The sequence below is a fragment of the Spermophilus citellus genome (assembly GCF_964194105.1).
Source record: "Spermophilus citellus genome assembly, chromosome: 12".
NCBI classification, from domain to species: domain Eukaryota; kingdom Metazoa; phylum Chordata; class Mammalia; order Rodentia; family Sciuridae; genus Spermophilus; species Spermophilus citellus.
Window position 1 is genome coordinate 77,427,765 of NC_138198.1, and position 16,132 is coordinate 77,443,896.

Here is a 16,132-nt window from a genome sequence, read left to right on the forward strand (position 1 = left end):
TGCCACCTGCTGGGACCCTGAGCTTGGACTTGCCTCCAGAACTGTGAGAAATGGATTTCTATTTGTAAATGACCCAGTCCTGGAATTCTGTTATAGCAGCACAAACCAACTAAGAGCATGGGGGAACCCCGGAAGTGTCTTCACCATGAGAATAATATGAGATAAGAAAACTCTCTGGGGCTAGAGGTGTAGCTCAGAGGTAGAGTTGCCTAGCGTGTGCAAGGCCCTGGGTTCACCTCTCAGTACTGCAATGAAAGGAGGAAGAAGCGGGGTGGGAGGAAGGAAGTTCAACTGGAAAGAAGACAGTAGGTGAATATCAGTGGAAATGGTAAAGAAATGTGAAGATTTCTACCTGGCACATCCCCTCTGGTAACTTTCACCCCTGGGGGACACACTTCTCTGTAATGATATGTTGCATCCAGGTGTCAGGGAAGCTACATTAAAGATGTGAGAAATGTTTCTATTCTTCTATATCTGAAGCCTTAAAGTGGTAGCTGGATGATGTTGGAGTCCCGCATGATAAATAAAAACTGGAAACAGAGAAACTAGTGCTTCTGTCTCTTGAGGTCTAGGGACCTAATCCTCTGGGAATATGAAAGGATACATATGATAATTATGCTTATTGATTTTTCCCCCTTTGGTGCTGGAGATTGGACCCAGGACCCCCACAGGGCTGAGCATGGGCTCCATCTCTGCTATATCCCCAGTCGTGCAATCTGGATTTTGACTCAACAAGAAAATCAGGCATATCTCCAAAGGAATCAGTCTTTGTTTTACCTTGGTATCACCAGTAAACCCAAACTCTTTGCAGCTACCATAGATTCACTTGCAAGGTTAAAAAAAAAAAAAAAAAGTTAATTCTCTCCACTCCTGTGCCTTTTATACCTCCTCCTTGTTCACCAAATTAAAACCATACCCCATAGGGGCCAAGGAGAGAGAGGAAATATGCTCTTTTCTAAAAGTCTGAATTTTTTAATTGAATGTAGATCTCAAATCATATTTTGCATAAATGACCCTACCCCACAAAATGGTCCTTCTTTTTTTTTTTTTTTTAAGGGGGAGAGAGAGAGAGAGAGAGAGAGAGAGAGAGAGAATTTATTTATTTATTTATTTATTTTAGTTCTCGGCGGACACAACATCTTTGTTGGTATGTGGTGCTGAGGATCGAACCCGGGCCGCACGCATGCCAGGCGAGCGCGCTACCGCTTGAGCCACATCCCCAGCCCCGACTCACAAAGTCTTAAAACCCTATTCTGATGTCCAGAGAAAATCTCTACTTAAGGCCACAGGATCTCATCCCCAATCTATTGCCCTTTGGTTTACACTCAGAAAGTCCCTGACTTATCACCTTTCCAGGAACAGAGAAGAGATTTAATGAACTCAGTGGTAGGACTATTCCATTGAACCACTAGAACCGTCATTCTCTGTGTGCATTACTTTGGGGAGAGAGGGAATGGGGCAGGAGAACATGTGTTTTATCTGTAAGGCTTCATTTTATTTTTTTTTATTTTTTATTTTTTTTAGAGAGGAGAGAGAGAGAGAGAGAGAATTTTCAATATTTATTTTTCAGTTTTCGGCGGACACAACATCTTTGTTGGTATGTGGTGCTGAGGATCGAACCCGGGCCGCACGCATGCCAGGCCAGTGCGCTACCGCTTGAGCCACATCTCCAGCCCCAGGCTTCATTTTATTGAAGAGGGAGGAGGCAGCCAGGGGATGGGGACAATCCAGAAGCAAATCCAATAAAAAATTAATATCGGTTCCTTTGAGAGAGAACACATATGAATATTTGCTCTACTGTGCTTTAATAGGAAAATATGAATTTCCTGAAAGTATCTTAATTGTTTTTCAAATAAAAACAATGGCATCATCAAATTATGATTACTGAAGCTGTTTAATCCAGATACATTTTCATTTTGCAGCTGAAACTACTTCAGCACTGCTTTTGGTTTGTTTGTTTTCCATTTCTTGGGAAAGAGGAAAAATCCTTCAGTAGTCTCTGGCCACCATTTAAAGAATTTGCTACTCTTGAGTTACTCAATCAAGCTTAGCTCCATCTGGCTGCTACCTGTCCTCTACCAAGTGCAAGACGTGTCTGTATTTGTATGTTTGCTATCACTTTTTCCCATTACTCTCCCCCAGGATATAAGTTCCATGAGGGTAGGGACCTTGTCTCACTTACTACAATGTCATATCCATCTATCATAATGCTGATCACAGGATTATCCCTGCTCCACAAAAATGTAACTGGCCTCATCTACCAATTTTCAGCTAGATCCCACTCATCTTTTCAGGCTCCTCTGGACTTTTTAGCTTTGGCCTTGAGGACCAGCCCAGGTCCCACAAAGTTACCTGACACCAGGCTACAGTAAGACTAACCTTGGAAAAATGTGTTACATCTAGGCCTCTTCCGGGACTTTCCAGCATCAACTTGGGCTCTTTGATATGTGTAAAAAAAGCCCTCAATATATAGTTGTGGCCTATATATTTCATTGGATATTTCTCCCTTACTCTTCTTTACCTAGAGTCCCTGAGAAAAGTATTTCTCTTCCCATCCTGCTGTAAGATTGCTGTTGGACATTTCAGAGTAGTTTCAAAACAACACAAAGAGCTGGGGGCTGGGCTGGGGATGTGGCTCAAGCGGTAGCGTGCTCGCCTGGCATGCGTGTGGCCCGGGTTCGATCCTCAGCACCACATACCAACAAAGATGTTGTGTCCGCCGAGAACTAAAAAATAAATATTGAAAGTTCTCTCTCTCTCTCTCTCTCTCTCTCTCTCTCTCTCTCTCTCTCTCTCTCCCCCCCCCTCTCACTCTCTCTTAAAAAAAAAAAAAAAAGAGCTGGGGGCAACAGTATGGTAGAGCACCTGTCTTGCATGCAAGAGTCCCTGGGTTCAATCCCTAGTACTGCAAAAACAAACAAACAAACAAAAAACTCATCAGTAAGCTGCTTTCTCTCATTTCTTTAGCAACTTCTTAGCTCATTTATTTCTGCATTTTTACTCCCTCTGTAATTAACCATTTATTGTTTATAAGTTCTTACTTCCTCAAAGCATATGTAATAATATAAAATTTACTTTCAGGAGAAAACATTTTGTCTCACACACCAAGTGAATGTCTAATGGAGAAAATAACAACAAAATCCCCCCAAAATGCCGTTAGAGATTTCTTCTTAAAATTAAAATTGAATGTTTTATTCTGAAAAAGGAAGAGTGGAGGACAAGGAAATATGAGTTCTTACCTGCTTGTCCCGAGCCCTCCTGTTGCACTCAGGCCAAAGAAGTCACTTCCTCACCCTTGGCCTAGGAAAGATCATCACTTGGGATGCAGATATCCTGCAGCCAGGAGGTAATTTCCATCCCAGGAACTTGAGGGGAAAAAAACCTGGGAAACAGAAGGGCCACAACTCCACCTGAGATACTGTCACCAAGGCTCTGCATCCAGGGCTCTCTCCAAATTTTGCTGAATGAAGAAAGACGTCCCTTGTTTTTACATCCAAGAAATAGCCAAACTGTCCCCTACCTATATGGGTGTGTGTCAGTCACCCAAATGGTTGTTTAGACCAGCGCTTTCTCCTCTTTTGAGAATCACTATCATAGCTGCTCTTATTATGTGGTCTCATATGTAGCTCAGGTGTTCAGATAAAATTGAAAACCTTTAGCTCCAAGTTTTGAAATGTATCTGAATAGCTGATAAGTTCCTATGATAGTTCCAAGAAGCTATAGAATGCCAACAAGCAAATTGGAGAATCAGGTACCCTTGATTTAAGTTTCCAGGATTTATTCCAAGATTTGCTGTGTCATAATCCTGCCGGCAAGATAATTCAGAGTGGTTTCCAGGAACCTCAGAGTTTGCCTAATACCACATGCTTACTTAGGAAGTCCCTGTTCCATGCACCTTCCCAGATCTGGAACAGTCATCTGTAAATAGTCCACACTTTGTGTTTTTCCTCTTCTCTACTTGCCAGGGCAAGTATGGCTCTTATAGTTGACACACCTATGGAAGTAACATAGTTTCCTGATCCTAGATTATAACCAACATTATCATGTACTTAATGTTTATCCAGTGTTCTCCTAAGAGATTCATATACATAGTACTTTTAACCTTTACCACAATCCTATGAATAGGTACCCTTAGTACCCATCTTATATATGAAAAACAGGTTAAGTGACTTTTCCAAGGCAAGTGGCTAGTAAGCTTGGAGCAAAGATTCAGACCCGCTTAAGGCCTGAACTCTGAACTATCAGGCCACCTTGTGTCTCTGTGAGCTGTCCTTTCTGCTTTGGGGATATAGAAAAAGGGAGAAGAGGCCTCACACAACTGATTTCTGAGTTCAAGAGGGAAAGGATAACCATCCCAAAAGATTATAAAAGCGGATTGAAAAGAAAGTGAAAATTTTAGGCCTAAGGAATTTGCTGCCAAAGGGCTGTCCAGAGGGACCCCTTGATATGAAGAAGAGGCAGATGTCTGCCGGTGAACTGTTCAGTCTGACTGGTGACATATGGAAGAATTTATAAGCACTCTGAGTTACATGTGTGGGAATGCTGAAATATTTGAGTAGAGCCTAGGTATAATGGGTACCATAAACCATTATTTCAGCCTGGCAGTTGTGAACAAACAGAGGAGCAAATCACTAGAAAACTCTGGGAAATGAAGTTTCTTTTTCTTTTTTGTTTTCTTCTCTTCAGACGTTGTGGGGAATGTGGTCGAGAAAAGGAGACCTAATTCCACTCTGGAACTCTCACATTCTATGCCACAAAACCCAGATGGCTTAAATCCTAGACTCTTCTCCCCGCAAGAAGGTTTCCAAACTGCGCCAGGGCTCTTCGGAGAGACTCGGTTCTCCCTCTCTAATTTTGCATGTGGGCACCTTCTTCCCTCCCCTTGTGCCTGACGGAGAGGGCGTGTTGCGAACCGCCTTGTGGCGGGGCTCCAGCAGCTGTGCGGGGTCTTGGGGGGGGAGGGGATGCAGGGGGAGCCCCGGGGACACGCAGACCTCGGGATGCTCTGCGCAGAGCGCTCCGCCGGGTCCCGGCACGCCCGCCCGCCAGTCCGGGGAGCTAGCCTTGCACTGCGAGGGAGACAAGAAGTAGCTTGCTTACAAAAAGACTATTTCAGCACGGTGCATAGGTAATTAAATCTATCTTAAAAAAGAGAAGTGGGCTGTGGGGTGTAAAAGCTGGGTCGGTGGGGCGTTCCCTAGGCAACAGGCTGAACACTGTCACTCCTTTGCAAACCTGTCACCCGGCCATGGCTCTTTGTCCGGTGTCAAAGCTCCGGAAAAAAATAATGAAGGATATGGATGGGATCTGGTGAGTGCCAAGAGAAATTGCTTTTCTTGTGTTTAAATTCGGATTAGAAAAGCCATAAGATCATGATTACTGACTCCATAAATCCATGAATAGACTGACATAGGGCTGGGGTTGTGGCTCAGTGCTAGAGCGCTTGCCTAGCATGTGTGAGGCCCTGGGTTCGACCCTCAGCACTGCATATAAAATAAAGGAATATACCAGCAACACTTGAAATTCATCCTTGCAATAAAAAGGGGTTAAAAGAAAAATACTGTTCACCTCTTGGTAGCATCAGGACTGTGATGGAAAACTCCCGAACTCCCAAGGAATATGCACTATGAGTGTGTGTTTTTCCAAGTTCATTTTATGCTTTAAGGCTGCGACCCAATGGAGCAAGGACAGGGATTGGGCCGTCTGGGTGGGCGTGTGCCCGCAGTGTGTGCTCTCCTTCCTAACCATGACAACATAACTTTCTCTTTGCTTTGTTTACCAGACTAGATCTCAACAATGGGGCATGTATAAACTTCTTGTATATTTGCTCTTTTCAGTTCTAGGGAAAATCCGAACTGCAGTGGGCAGTGCCCAACTTCTCATGGCCCAGAAATTCTACCAGTTCAGAGAACTGTGTGAAGAAAACCTGGTAGGTAATATGTCCCATCCCTATGATCTTCCTGTTCCTACAGCACCATGAGACCAGCACCAACTGAACTAGAACTGATGTTGAATCCAGTCAAGACTCCCAGGAGTCTCACACCTGGAATACAGAGGCTTTTAGATGAATCTCAATTTCCCACTTAAAATTAAAAATATTTTGCACTTAAAGAATCTTAGGAGGAGAAAAAAAAAACAAGTTCAAACTCCATTTCCTGCTCTTTTGTAACTGAAAATTTTCCATTTTCCTGGTTTTCACATGATATCTCTGATTTTATTATTCTACCAAAATGCGAAGCAGTCTGGTATTTCAAAAATGATGTTACAAAGAAAATAATTTTGGATCGTGATTCTTTTTCTAAAATAGACAACAATGACTATTTCCTACTCAGAGTGTTCTGTTTTAATTCAAAGGGCAGAGTTCAGAGGTGTCACAAAGTATAGATTTGGTCTCCTGAGACAAAGGAATAATTTACTCTTCTGAGCATACAAAAAAATAATAATAATAAAGCAAAACAAAGAAAGAAAAGTGCCACTACCAACAATGGCATTTTTTTCCCCCAACAAGAGCATTTTAAAAGTTGATTGCAAACTAAAAGGGCAAGAGCTTCCTTACAAGTGCTTTGAAAAAAAAAAAAAAAAGAACACTATTGTCTCTATAAAACAATTATACAAGAATAGCTTTTATTGCACAACTGCTTTTGTCCAACTGAATCTAAAACAAAGAAAATTTTTAAAAAAACCATTTATTTATTTGTAAAAAGTGAAAACATGATTATTTGCAATCCAAATGACCCAAAATATGAATTGAGAGTTTTAACTCTGTATCATGGCACTTTGTTTCTCCTCACAAGGAATCTCATTTACAAGGACAAATGCAGACTTGAAGTCATTTATCTAGCCAGGGCTCAATCAAGAAAAATATAAAGCATGAAAAATTAGCACTCTCCATTCCTCTTCTCCAGGCTTTTCTTTTCAAATATTTCCTTTGGGTGCCCCCCCACACACACACACATACACACACACATACATTGATAGTTTCTTTTCTTCTCTCTCAGCAAATATTATCTGACCCTTTTTCTACATTCACAGAAGTCTATTCTATATTATGAGATAATTTCTAGTAGTAAATATATTGACAAGTGAACTCAATTCAACAAATATTTTATTGAATTTCAGCTATGTGCCAAATGCAGAAATTCCACAAGTTTGCAAATTTGCTAATGTGTCACAGATTTTTTTTTTTTTTAAGTACTGGAGATGGAACCTAAAGGCCTCACACTTGCTAGACAAATGCTCTACTACTGAACTATGTCTCCAGCCCTTTTCATTTAATTTTTTTTTAATTTTTTGGTGCTGGGGATTGAACCCAGGGGTGCTTAACCACTAAGCCAGATCCCCAGCCCTTTTTATATTTTATTTTGAGACAGGGTCTGACTCAATTGCTGAGGTTGGCTTTGAACTTGTGATGCTCCAGCCTCATCCTCCCAAACTGCTGGGATTACAGGTGTGCGTCACTACACCCAGCTTCATTTTATTTATTTTCTTATGGGAGGGGGTACCAGGGACTGAACTTAGGGACACTCCCCAGCCACATCCCCAGCCCTAGATAGGTCTTATTGAGTTACTTAGCGCCTTGCTTTTGCTGAGGCTGGCTTTGAACTCACAATCCTCCTGCCTCCACTTCCAGAGCCACTGGGATACAGGTGTGCGGCACAGAACCTGGCTTCATTTTATTTTTTGAGGCAGGGTTTCACCAAGTTGCCCAGGCAGACCTGGAACTTGCAATCCTCCTGATTTAGTCTCTAGTAACTGGGATTATAGGCGTGAGACACCACGTCCTTCCTATGTCACAGATCATTTTTATGTGTGTGTGGTGCTGGAGATTGAACCCAGGGCCTTAGTGCATGCAAGGCAAGCACTCTACCAACTGAGGTATATTCCCAGCCCACAAATCTTATTTAACACGATTCTTTGTTTTTTAAATGTAAGAAGGCTCATATGAATCCATAGGATCCAAACAAGCCAATAGGTGTGTGAGGAATAAGTCACCAGGTACACATCACAGGGAACATATAGCACACCCTTATTATGAAGTAGTATGCAAATATTGTACAGATTTTAAAGATGGAATTGTAGCAAATTTTTTTTGAAAATTTTGCTGATTTCCAGGAAACGTTAACCTTGTTAAAGCCAGCTTTTTTTTTTTTATAGAGAGAGTGAGAGGGAGAGAGAGAGAGAAAAAAAATTTTTTAATATTTATTTTTTAGTTCTCGGCGGACACAACATCTTTGTTGGTATGTGGTGCTGAGGATCGAACCCGGGCCGCAGCATGCCAGGCGAGCACGCTACCGCTTGAGCCACATCCCCAGCCCCTTAAAGCCAGCTTTTGATGTTTCCTAATCCCTCATGGTCTCATATTTCTTGGTCACTGGAGAAACTTGGGTGGCAAAATATGAGAATCACTGTTAGAAGTGGACTGAAACAGTGTCCCATGGGGGAAGGAGGGCCAGTGGTGCTGGTTAAACCACGCCCCTGCAGAGAAGGTCAAGAGCCTACCATGTGCTAGTTGCCGTGACAACTTTTAGATTGCCAACTTTTAGATTTCTGATCTGGTTCAATCCTCACAACCATGTTGGAGTTAATAATGACATCACTGTTAGGATGATTTTACGGATAAGAAAAATAGGCATGGGGCTGGGGTTGTGGCTCAGTTGTGGAGCACTTCCTTAGCACGTGTGAGGCCCTGGGTTCAATTCTCAGCACTGTGTATAAATAAATAAAATCAAGGTCTAATGACAACTAAAAAAAAATGTTTTTAAAGAAAAAAAATTTAAAAGAAAACAGGCATGGAAAAGTTAAAAAACTTAATCGGGGCCACATGGTAAAAAAGGTAGAGCCAAGACTCAAATCTCAGTCTATTTGACCTCAGTCCCTCCAATCCCACCCAGGATTTGAGTTCCACTCCTCTCCCTCACGGAGGAGTCCCCTCCACCCCTGGTGGTGGTACCATTTAGGTCTACAACTGCATAAACCTGGCACTGTGATTGGTCAGAAACAGACTCAGACCTTCTTTCTTGAGTTCCTACTCTGAAGAGCAGAAAAATAATAGCTCTTTATTTAGAAAACAGTTACACATTATCCTAGACTCATTCTCAGGCTTAGAATGAATGGACAAAAGTTGGCTTTTTCCAACATAACTAAACCAAGGAACCCGGCCTCCTCCTCCCTCACTCCCTCCCACACCTCTGACCTCCAAGATGGCCTGGTTTAGATTCAGGAGTGAGCTGCCACTCCCTTTGTTGCAGGGGATCTCACGTGACCACTGCTTTAGGAGATGACTAAGCCCGAAAGCCCTTTTTCTCTGTTTCCTTTTCTCTCTGTTTCCTCATCCATCTTTTTTGACAATGTGAGGGCAAAGAGGGAACAAATTGCCCATGATACAGAATTAAGGACATTTAATAAAGCATTACAAATAAACATAAAAAAAGAAAAGAAAAGAAACATTATAGATATTTGGGCCCATTGAACATTACTAATGTGGGGTAAGGTGGAGCATTACCAATCCAAAATCCAAAATCAGTAATATTCCAAAATCTGAAACTTTGGGGGCACCAACATGACACTAAAAGGGAAAAATTTGGGCCGGGGCTATAGCTCAGTTGGTAGAGTGCTTGCTTTGCATGCACAAGGCCCTGGGTTCGATCCCCAGCACCACAAATCAAAAAGAGACAAATTCTACCCCTTATCTCATATGACAAGTCACAGACAAAATGCAGGTGCACTAAAGATACTGTCTAAAATTAATTTCAGGCTAGGTGCATAAGGTGTATATGAAACATAAATGAATTTCATGTTCAGACTTGGGTTCCATCTCCAGATATCTCATTATGTATATGGAAACATTCCAAAATCTTAAAAAGCTCAAAATCTAACTTCCAGTCTCAAGGGTTCTGGAAAAGGGATATTCAGCATATATTAGTTCTTACATTGGTGCATTGAAACATTGGTGCATTTAGTCAATAGGGCTATTAGAAGACCACTAAACTCCAAAATATGAATTAGTTTTTGGTTACTAATAAGAACAAATATGTTGTAATATCATAAAACTATTTGGGAGACACTTTGCAAAGAATATTATCTATTTATTCTGACTATCTAAATGTTGAGGAAACTCCCTTAAAAAATGAAATCAAAATACTACAAAGAGTTTCTTTTGTTAATTCAGGTATCACTGGAATGATTTGGTTTTGGTTGGGTTCTGGGGCCTCAAGCACGTACTGCCCCACTGAACTACTCCCAAACCCTAGAATAGATTTTAAAATACCGAATTCCAGTGCTTCAAAATTTTGGAATTTATTTCTTCCAATGAATTTCAGAACTATGTAGTTTTAAAACTGTAAAATTATAAATACATATTTATTTGTATTTATTTTTGAGCCAGGCCAATAATACTAGTCCATTCATGGATATAAAAGTTCTTTACAAAAGAGACCAAAGTTGACACCAGACAGAAGCTGCTGACACAGGCAGTTTCCTGCCATCTAACCAGTGCCTTAAGCCACTTTTGTGGATATCAATTGGCAATGAGTGTGACATCTTCAGTCTCTTGATGTGGTTTTTCTGTCTTATAAATTAAGGTTCATACTTTCTATTGTCATGGCTAATGTGAATAGGGACAAAGAAAGTCAATCCTTAACCACTGAAAAACGTTTATGAGCCATTACAGATGTATATCTGTAATGATATTTATACACACACACACATATACATATGTATCTGTAATGACTCATTTCCTAGAATAGGAAACACACACACATAAATTCATATATAAATACATATATCTGTATAAATAGATATTGTTGTCATATTTGTTATATTATTATGTTATAGCCCATTTAGAACCAACTAATTTCCAAATGATTTTGTCAAAGCAGTCATATGACAAAATGACTTGCTGTAACATCTTAATTGCTAAGCACATAGTATTTTGAGGGGCTGGGGGTATCCCTCAGTAGTAGATCAATTACCACCTATGTGAGAGGTCCTGGTTCAATTCTTTGCACCAAAAAAATAAAAAAATAAAGAAAGGAAAAATAATACTTCAAAAATATTATTTTTTAAAATTTTTTAGTTGTAGGTGAATACAATATCTTTTTTTAGAGACTTTTCTCTTTTCCTTTTATTTAAATATTTTATTAGTTGTTGATGGACCTTTATTTATTTATATGTGGTGCTGAGAATCGAACCCTGTGCCTCACACATGCTAGGCAAGCGCTCTACCACTGAGCCACAACCTCAGCCCCACAATATCTTTATTTATTTATTTTTATGTGGTACTGAGGATCAAACCCAGTGCCTCACATGAACAAGACAGGTGCTGTACCACTGAGCCACAGCCACAGCCCCTCAAAAATATTATTTTATTAGTCTTCCTTTGTTATTCAAGTATTTCACGCAAAATGAATATTAAAATTAATCTTAATTTAAATTCCTCATTTGTTCTCTGAATAAATTGTATGACATGAGTCAAGTACCTACTCTAATAATAATATACTTTTTAATAATATACTTTATTACTCTAATAATAATGTATTTTCTCAAAAGTGGTATTTTCACTTAAACACCATATGCTAAAATGCATCCTGTAATAGGATTTTCCAAACATGTAGACCCTGCCCCCTTACCATATCATACGCATGCAATCATTCTGTTGTCTCACAACAAAGGAATTTTACAATCTTGACATTTGAGAATCACTGTCTCAAAACGAGGAGTGTATAAAATTACCATTTGTAGCCTCACTTTTATCTCATATCTAAAAACTAAAAAGAACTGATCCTCCTTATGTTATTTGAAGTATTTGAAAATGCCTCTTTGGTCCTGTTCTTGCTGTGGATCTTCCTCTAAAGCATGAATATTTTTCTTTCTCTTATACAGAATCCTAATGCTCATCCAAGGCCCACCTCCCAGGATTTGGCGGGGTTTTGGGACATGCTGCAGTTGTCCATAGAAAATATTAGTATGAAATTTGATGAACTTCATCAGTTAAAGGCCAATAATTGGAAACAGATGGATCCTCTTGACAAGAAGGTAGAACAATGTAGATTTTGTATGGTTCATTTAAAAACCTGCACAAACACTGGACAGTCTAAATAGGCTTCTGCATTCAGTCCTGCTGTTTACAATGTGAAATGGAGCTGATATCATATTAACTTCATTGTAATGACAATGTTTACCTAGTAATCATTTGGGATATTATCTGTAATATGTTTCAGGCATATTTTTAAAGAAAAACCTGTCTTTGTGAATTGGAAAATGGGAATGTAGCTTTTTTTTTATTTTTTATTTTTTTGTTAATTAAACTTTAAGTTTAACCATTTTAGTCACTGGAAGGAACTGCCTCCATTTTGCTTTTTAAACTAAAATAAATGACATCTTCAGCGCATGATTCCATAGAGAAAGAGTCCAACTTCCTTATACCCTTAGGATGTGTTTCTGAGAAAACTAGGAAGCCCTGAAAAATAACTGACTTTGATAATCATTTCATAAATACAGTAATAAAGAAACCACTGTTGTTCAAGTTTAAAAATATACACCATAAAGTTTCATAGTAATCATAAATGTTGGGATTTTTTTTTTTTTTCAAAAATTCTACTTTTGGTTGACTTGCTTGGGGAACATTGCTCACTGGGGTCCTCATGCAACAGTTTAGAAATAAAGACTTAAATTATTTTACTTTAATTAACCAACTGTAATTGCACATTTGATTACGGTGGTTCCAACAGGCTCATACAGATATCCAATGTCTACCTCCCAGGCTGGCCCATCATGCATGATTTTTTTAACCCTTTGTCCTATGACCTAAAGACAACAGTTCTAAGAGATTTAACCTCTGAAAGTTAGGAATGGCTGTCTCCCTGAAACAATGGTGACCCTGCTCTTTTCAGGTCCCCTCACTATCAGAGAGCTAATAGCAATCCAGTTCATTCCACTGTGTCCATCCTAACAGGTTTCCTGGGGTCCCTGGGCTCCCAGGAGAAATCTAGCCCAAGGTCCCATCTGTGAGTAGCTGGAGGGTGATGCTGTCATCACTGTAGTCTCTCACCTTCAAACGGGTGGTTTTTACATTAAACATGAAAGTACGTGTGGCCTCTCAGTTGGGAAGCTAAACATTGGACGCCATTTCTTTATTTGTAAAACTATTTGTTAGAAAGATTTTTAGATTGGTCTTATTTTAAGAAAACACTACAAGTGTACAGATGCTGGTAATTTAGTTTCCAGTATGGATCCATCTAATTCCTCATTCATTGATTATTTAAAAATTAATTGCTGGGCTGGGTAGAGTGCTCTTAGTTGGTAGAGTGCTTGCCTTGCATGCACTAGGCCCTGGGTTTAATCCATAGCACAAAAAAAAAAAAAAAAAAAAAAAAAAAAAAAAATATTGCTAAAGAAAAAAGTTATGCAAAGAAAGGAAAATGACTAAAAAGTTTCCAGTATACATACTTTTAAAAATATGCACTGAGTTCCCCAGCAATGAAGATTATAAATGTCCGAAAGAAGTGATACTAAGAAGTATTATGTCACTTATTGCTATCCACACAGTGAATCATTAGTTAGCTTAATTTTTCTTCGGGGGCATGTACCAGGGATTGAATTTAAGGTCACTCTGCCACTGAGCCACACCCAGCCCTTTTTTTGTATTTTATTTAGAGACAGGGTCTCACAGAGTTGCTTAGAGATTCACTTTTGCTGAGGCTGGCTTTGAACTCCTGAGCCTCCTGCCTCAGCCTCCTGAGCTGCTGGGATTACCAGCGTGCGTCACCATGCCTGGCTTAGCTTAATTTGTAAGATTTTTATTTTTCTTAATGTGCCTTGTCTATATGATCAGATCACAGCTTTACATCACCCCAACAGCCTGAGAGAGAGAGAAAGAGAATGAAAAAACATGAGTTAGTGGAATACTGTTTGTGCTCTGTGCTTTCCATTTGTCTCCTTTCAGATCACACAGACTCCACCTTAAATAACTGTGTCAACTCCAACTCTAATACATTAAATTGGTCCTTCTCACAGGCGAGCAAAGAGGAACCGTTGTGCGAAGCACATATCTACATCCATGTTAAGACCCAAAGTGACATGTAGAGAATCTCTGAATCCATATTTTAAGATAATTTTCACATTAAGTTTTATAAAGACTCGGGATATTTTATCTAAAACGGAAACATTGAATTTACGTGGACCTTTTCACAGCCTGAAAACTCAATATGCTTTTCCTAAAAATCCTTTGTGGTTTCAATGCCCTCCTTTCTCACTGCATTTTTTTTTTTTCTTGTCAAAGGGATGAATGGCTGTGTTTGGCAGTGGCTTTAACAATATCTGTTTTATGGTTTGCTGCTGATAAGAGGGATGATCTCTTCCAGTCCCGTGTTAAGTTTTCATGGCACTGTTTCTGTCCCTGTGATTAGAATTGCCTCCTGGGCCACCACAGTCATCTTGAGGAGGCCCCTAGGGGCTGACGATCCTGGAAGGATCTTTAAGAGTCCTGTTGGAATTGGCTCCTCTCCCCAGAGTAAGAAACACCAGTGTCTCCCTTCTCCGGTGACCCCGTACAGTTTATTGCTGTGTGTTGGTGTGTGACATATAAAAGGGTATATAGAACTTGCTGTGACACCAACGAAGCTGAAGAAGACAGTCTCATAAACTCTTCCTCCTTTGGTTCCTTAAAGTCTGGGGGTGAGGGGAATGGGAGGCTGGGGGGATCCCAGAAAGAGAGCTGAGAGTTTTTTCTACTCTGAATCAAGCTTTCCTCCTCTAGAGGGGCTGCAGAATTCTAGATGCTTCTGCTTGCTGCTGCGCTCTCCTGGCACCAGGAAGAGTCCGAAGTCTCCAGGGAGACTCACACTCCATGGGCTGGGAGCCCCAGCCTCTCAGCAGGGGGGTGCATTTTAAATTCCCACAATCCTGCCCTTGAAGAAACCTATAGTTTTGCAATCCAGCCTTACCCTTGGCCTTAGGTTTACTGGGATGTCCACCCCTCCTGCATCTTTTGAATACCCAAGCCAGAATAATGAAGAAAAAAAAAATAGATATGCAGTGCGCAGATCAGAACTAACCACTCTTGGGTTAAAAAAAAAAAGAGAGAGAGAGAGAGAGAAAAAACCGAAATGTGTGTGTGCGCGTGCGTGCGTGTGTGTTTGTGTGTGTGTTTTCTAACCACTGACCTATCCCAGTCTTTCCCAAGCTTGTCCTGAGAAGCTGTGTAATGTCCTGAACCTTCTGCTTTGATCAGGAGAGAAGGGCCCCTCCTCCAGTGCCAAAGAAGCCGGCGAAGGGCCCCGCGCCGCTGATCCGGGAGCGCTCGCTGGAGAGCTCGCAGCGCCAGGAGGCCCGCAAGCGCCTGATGGCCGCCAAGCGCGCCGCGTCCGTCCGCCAGAACTCGGCCACCGAGAGCGCCGAGAGCATCGAGATCTACATCCCCGAGGCGCAGACCCGGCTCTGAGCGCCGCCCGCCCCGTCTCTGTGGCCCCCTCCACCGCCCCATCCCCGCAGCCGTCTCCCCCCACCCCTCCGAGCCCGTCTGTTTCTGAGCTCAGTGACTTCCACTGTCGTGGTGTAGTGGTCCACCTCGCAGGAGCCGTGCCCCACCCCACCCCCAGCGCCGTCCCGCTTCCCGAACCAATTTGCCCATCTTCACCGAGCTGCGCCCCCTTAATTTCCCGATGCCGGCCCCCTGCCTCATACAGAGATCCAACCCTTTATTTTCTGGGCCAAGCCAAACCCACCTGTGTAGAAACGACACCTTTAGGTCACCTGCCATCCTCGGTTTTTCTCAAGCTAGTTGTGTTCCTAGAGCTCAGCAATATAAAACCATAGGGTATTTCAGAAATCCAGTATCACACGGTGATCCTTTGGGACTTTCCGTCTTCCACATGAAAGAAATGAGGGCTCCGATTCCCTTTATTTCCCCTAAATGGTTATTCTTTTTTTATTATTATTAAAAAAAAAAAAAAAGCAGATGGAGCACTTTATTTTCAACCTCAGATTATCACACCATCTCACCGGAATCGATGAATGACAAAAGAGAGAAGGGACCAAGCTGGCCTGGGGGTGGGGGTGGGGGAGACCTGGATGTGTAGGATTGCAGGGAGAAGCGAAATCTGCAGGTGCTAGGGGCACCTGCACCTCTCACAGC

At 41.2% G+C, this 16,132-nt stretch overlaps 1 protein-coding gene across 10 annotated transcripts in view; it reads left to right on the forward strand.

The window, feature by feature from the left end:
• The window catches only part of DLGAP1 (DLG associated protein 1), a gene marked incomplete at both ends in the record, with an annotated part of 372,344 nt that extends 356,571 nt beyond the window's left edge, over positions 1-15,773 (forward strand). For 6 of the 10 annotated variants that reach the window (XM_081262743.1, XM_081262741.1, XM_081262744.1 and 3 more), the window contains 3 exons: positions 5,838-5,929; positions 11,881-12,033; positions 15,230-15,773. In XM_081262743.1, coding sequence (XP_081118869.1) covers positions 5,838-5,929; positions 11,881-12,033; positions 15,230-15,439 — 455 coding nt within the window. Of the gene's footprint in view, positions 1-5,837; positions 5,930-11,880; positions 12,100-15,229 lie in introns of those variants that run through there. The other 4 variants (XM_081262748.1, XM_081262750.1, XM_081262749.1 and 1 more) reach the window with 1 other exon arrangement.
• Between the last annotated feature and the right edge of the window lie 359 nt (positions 15,774-16,132).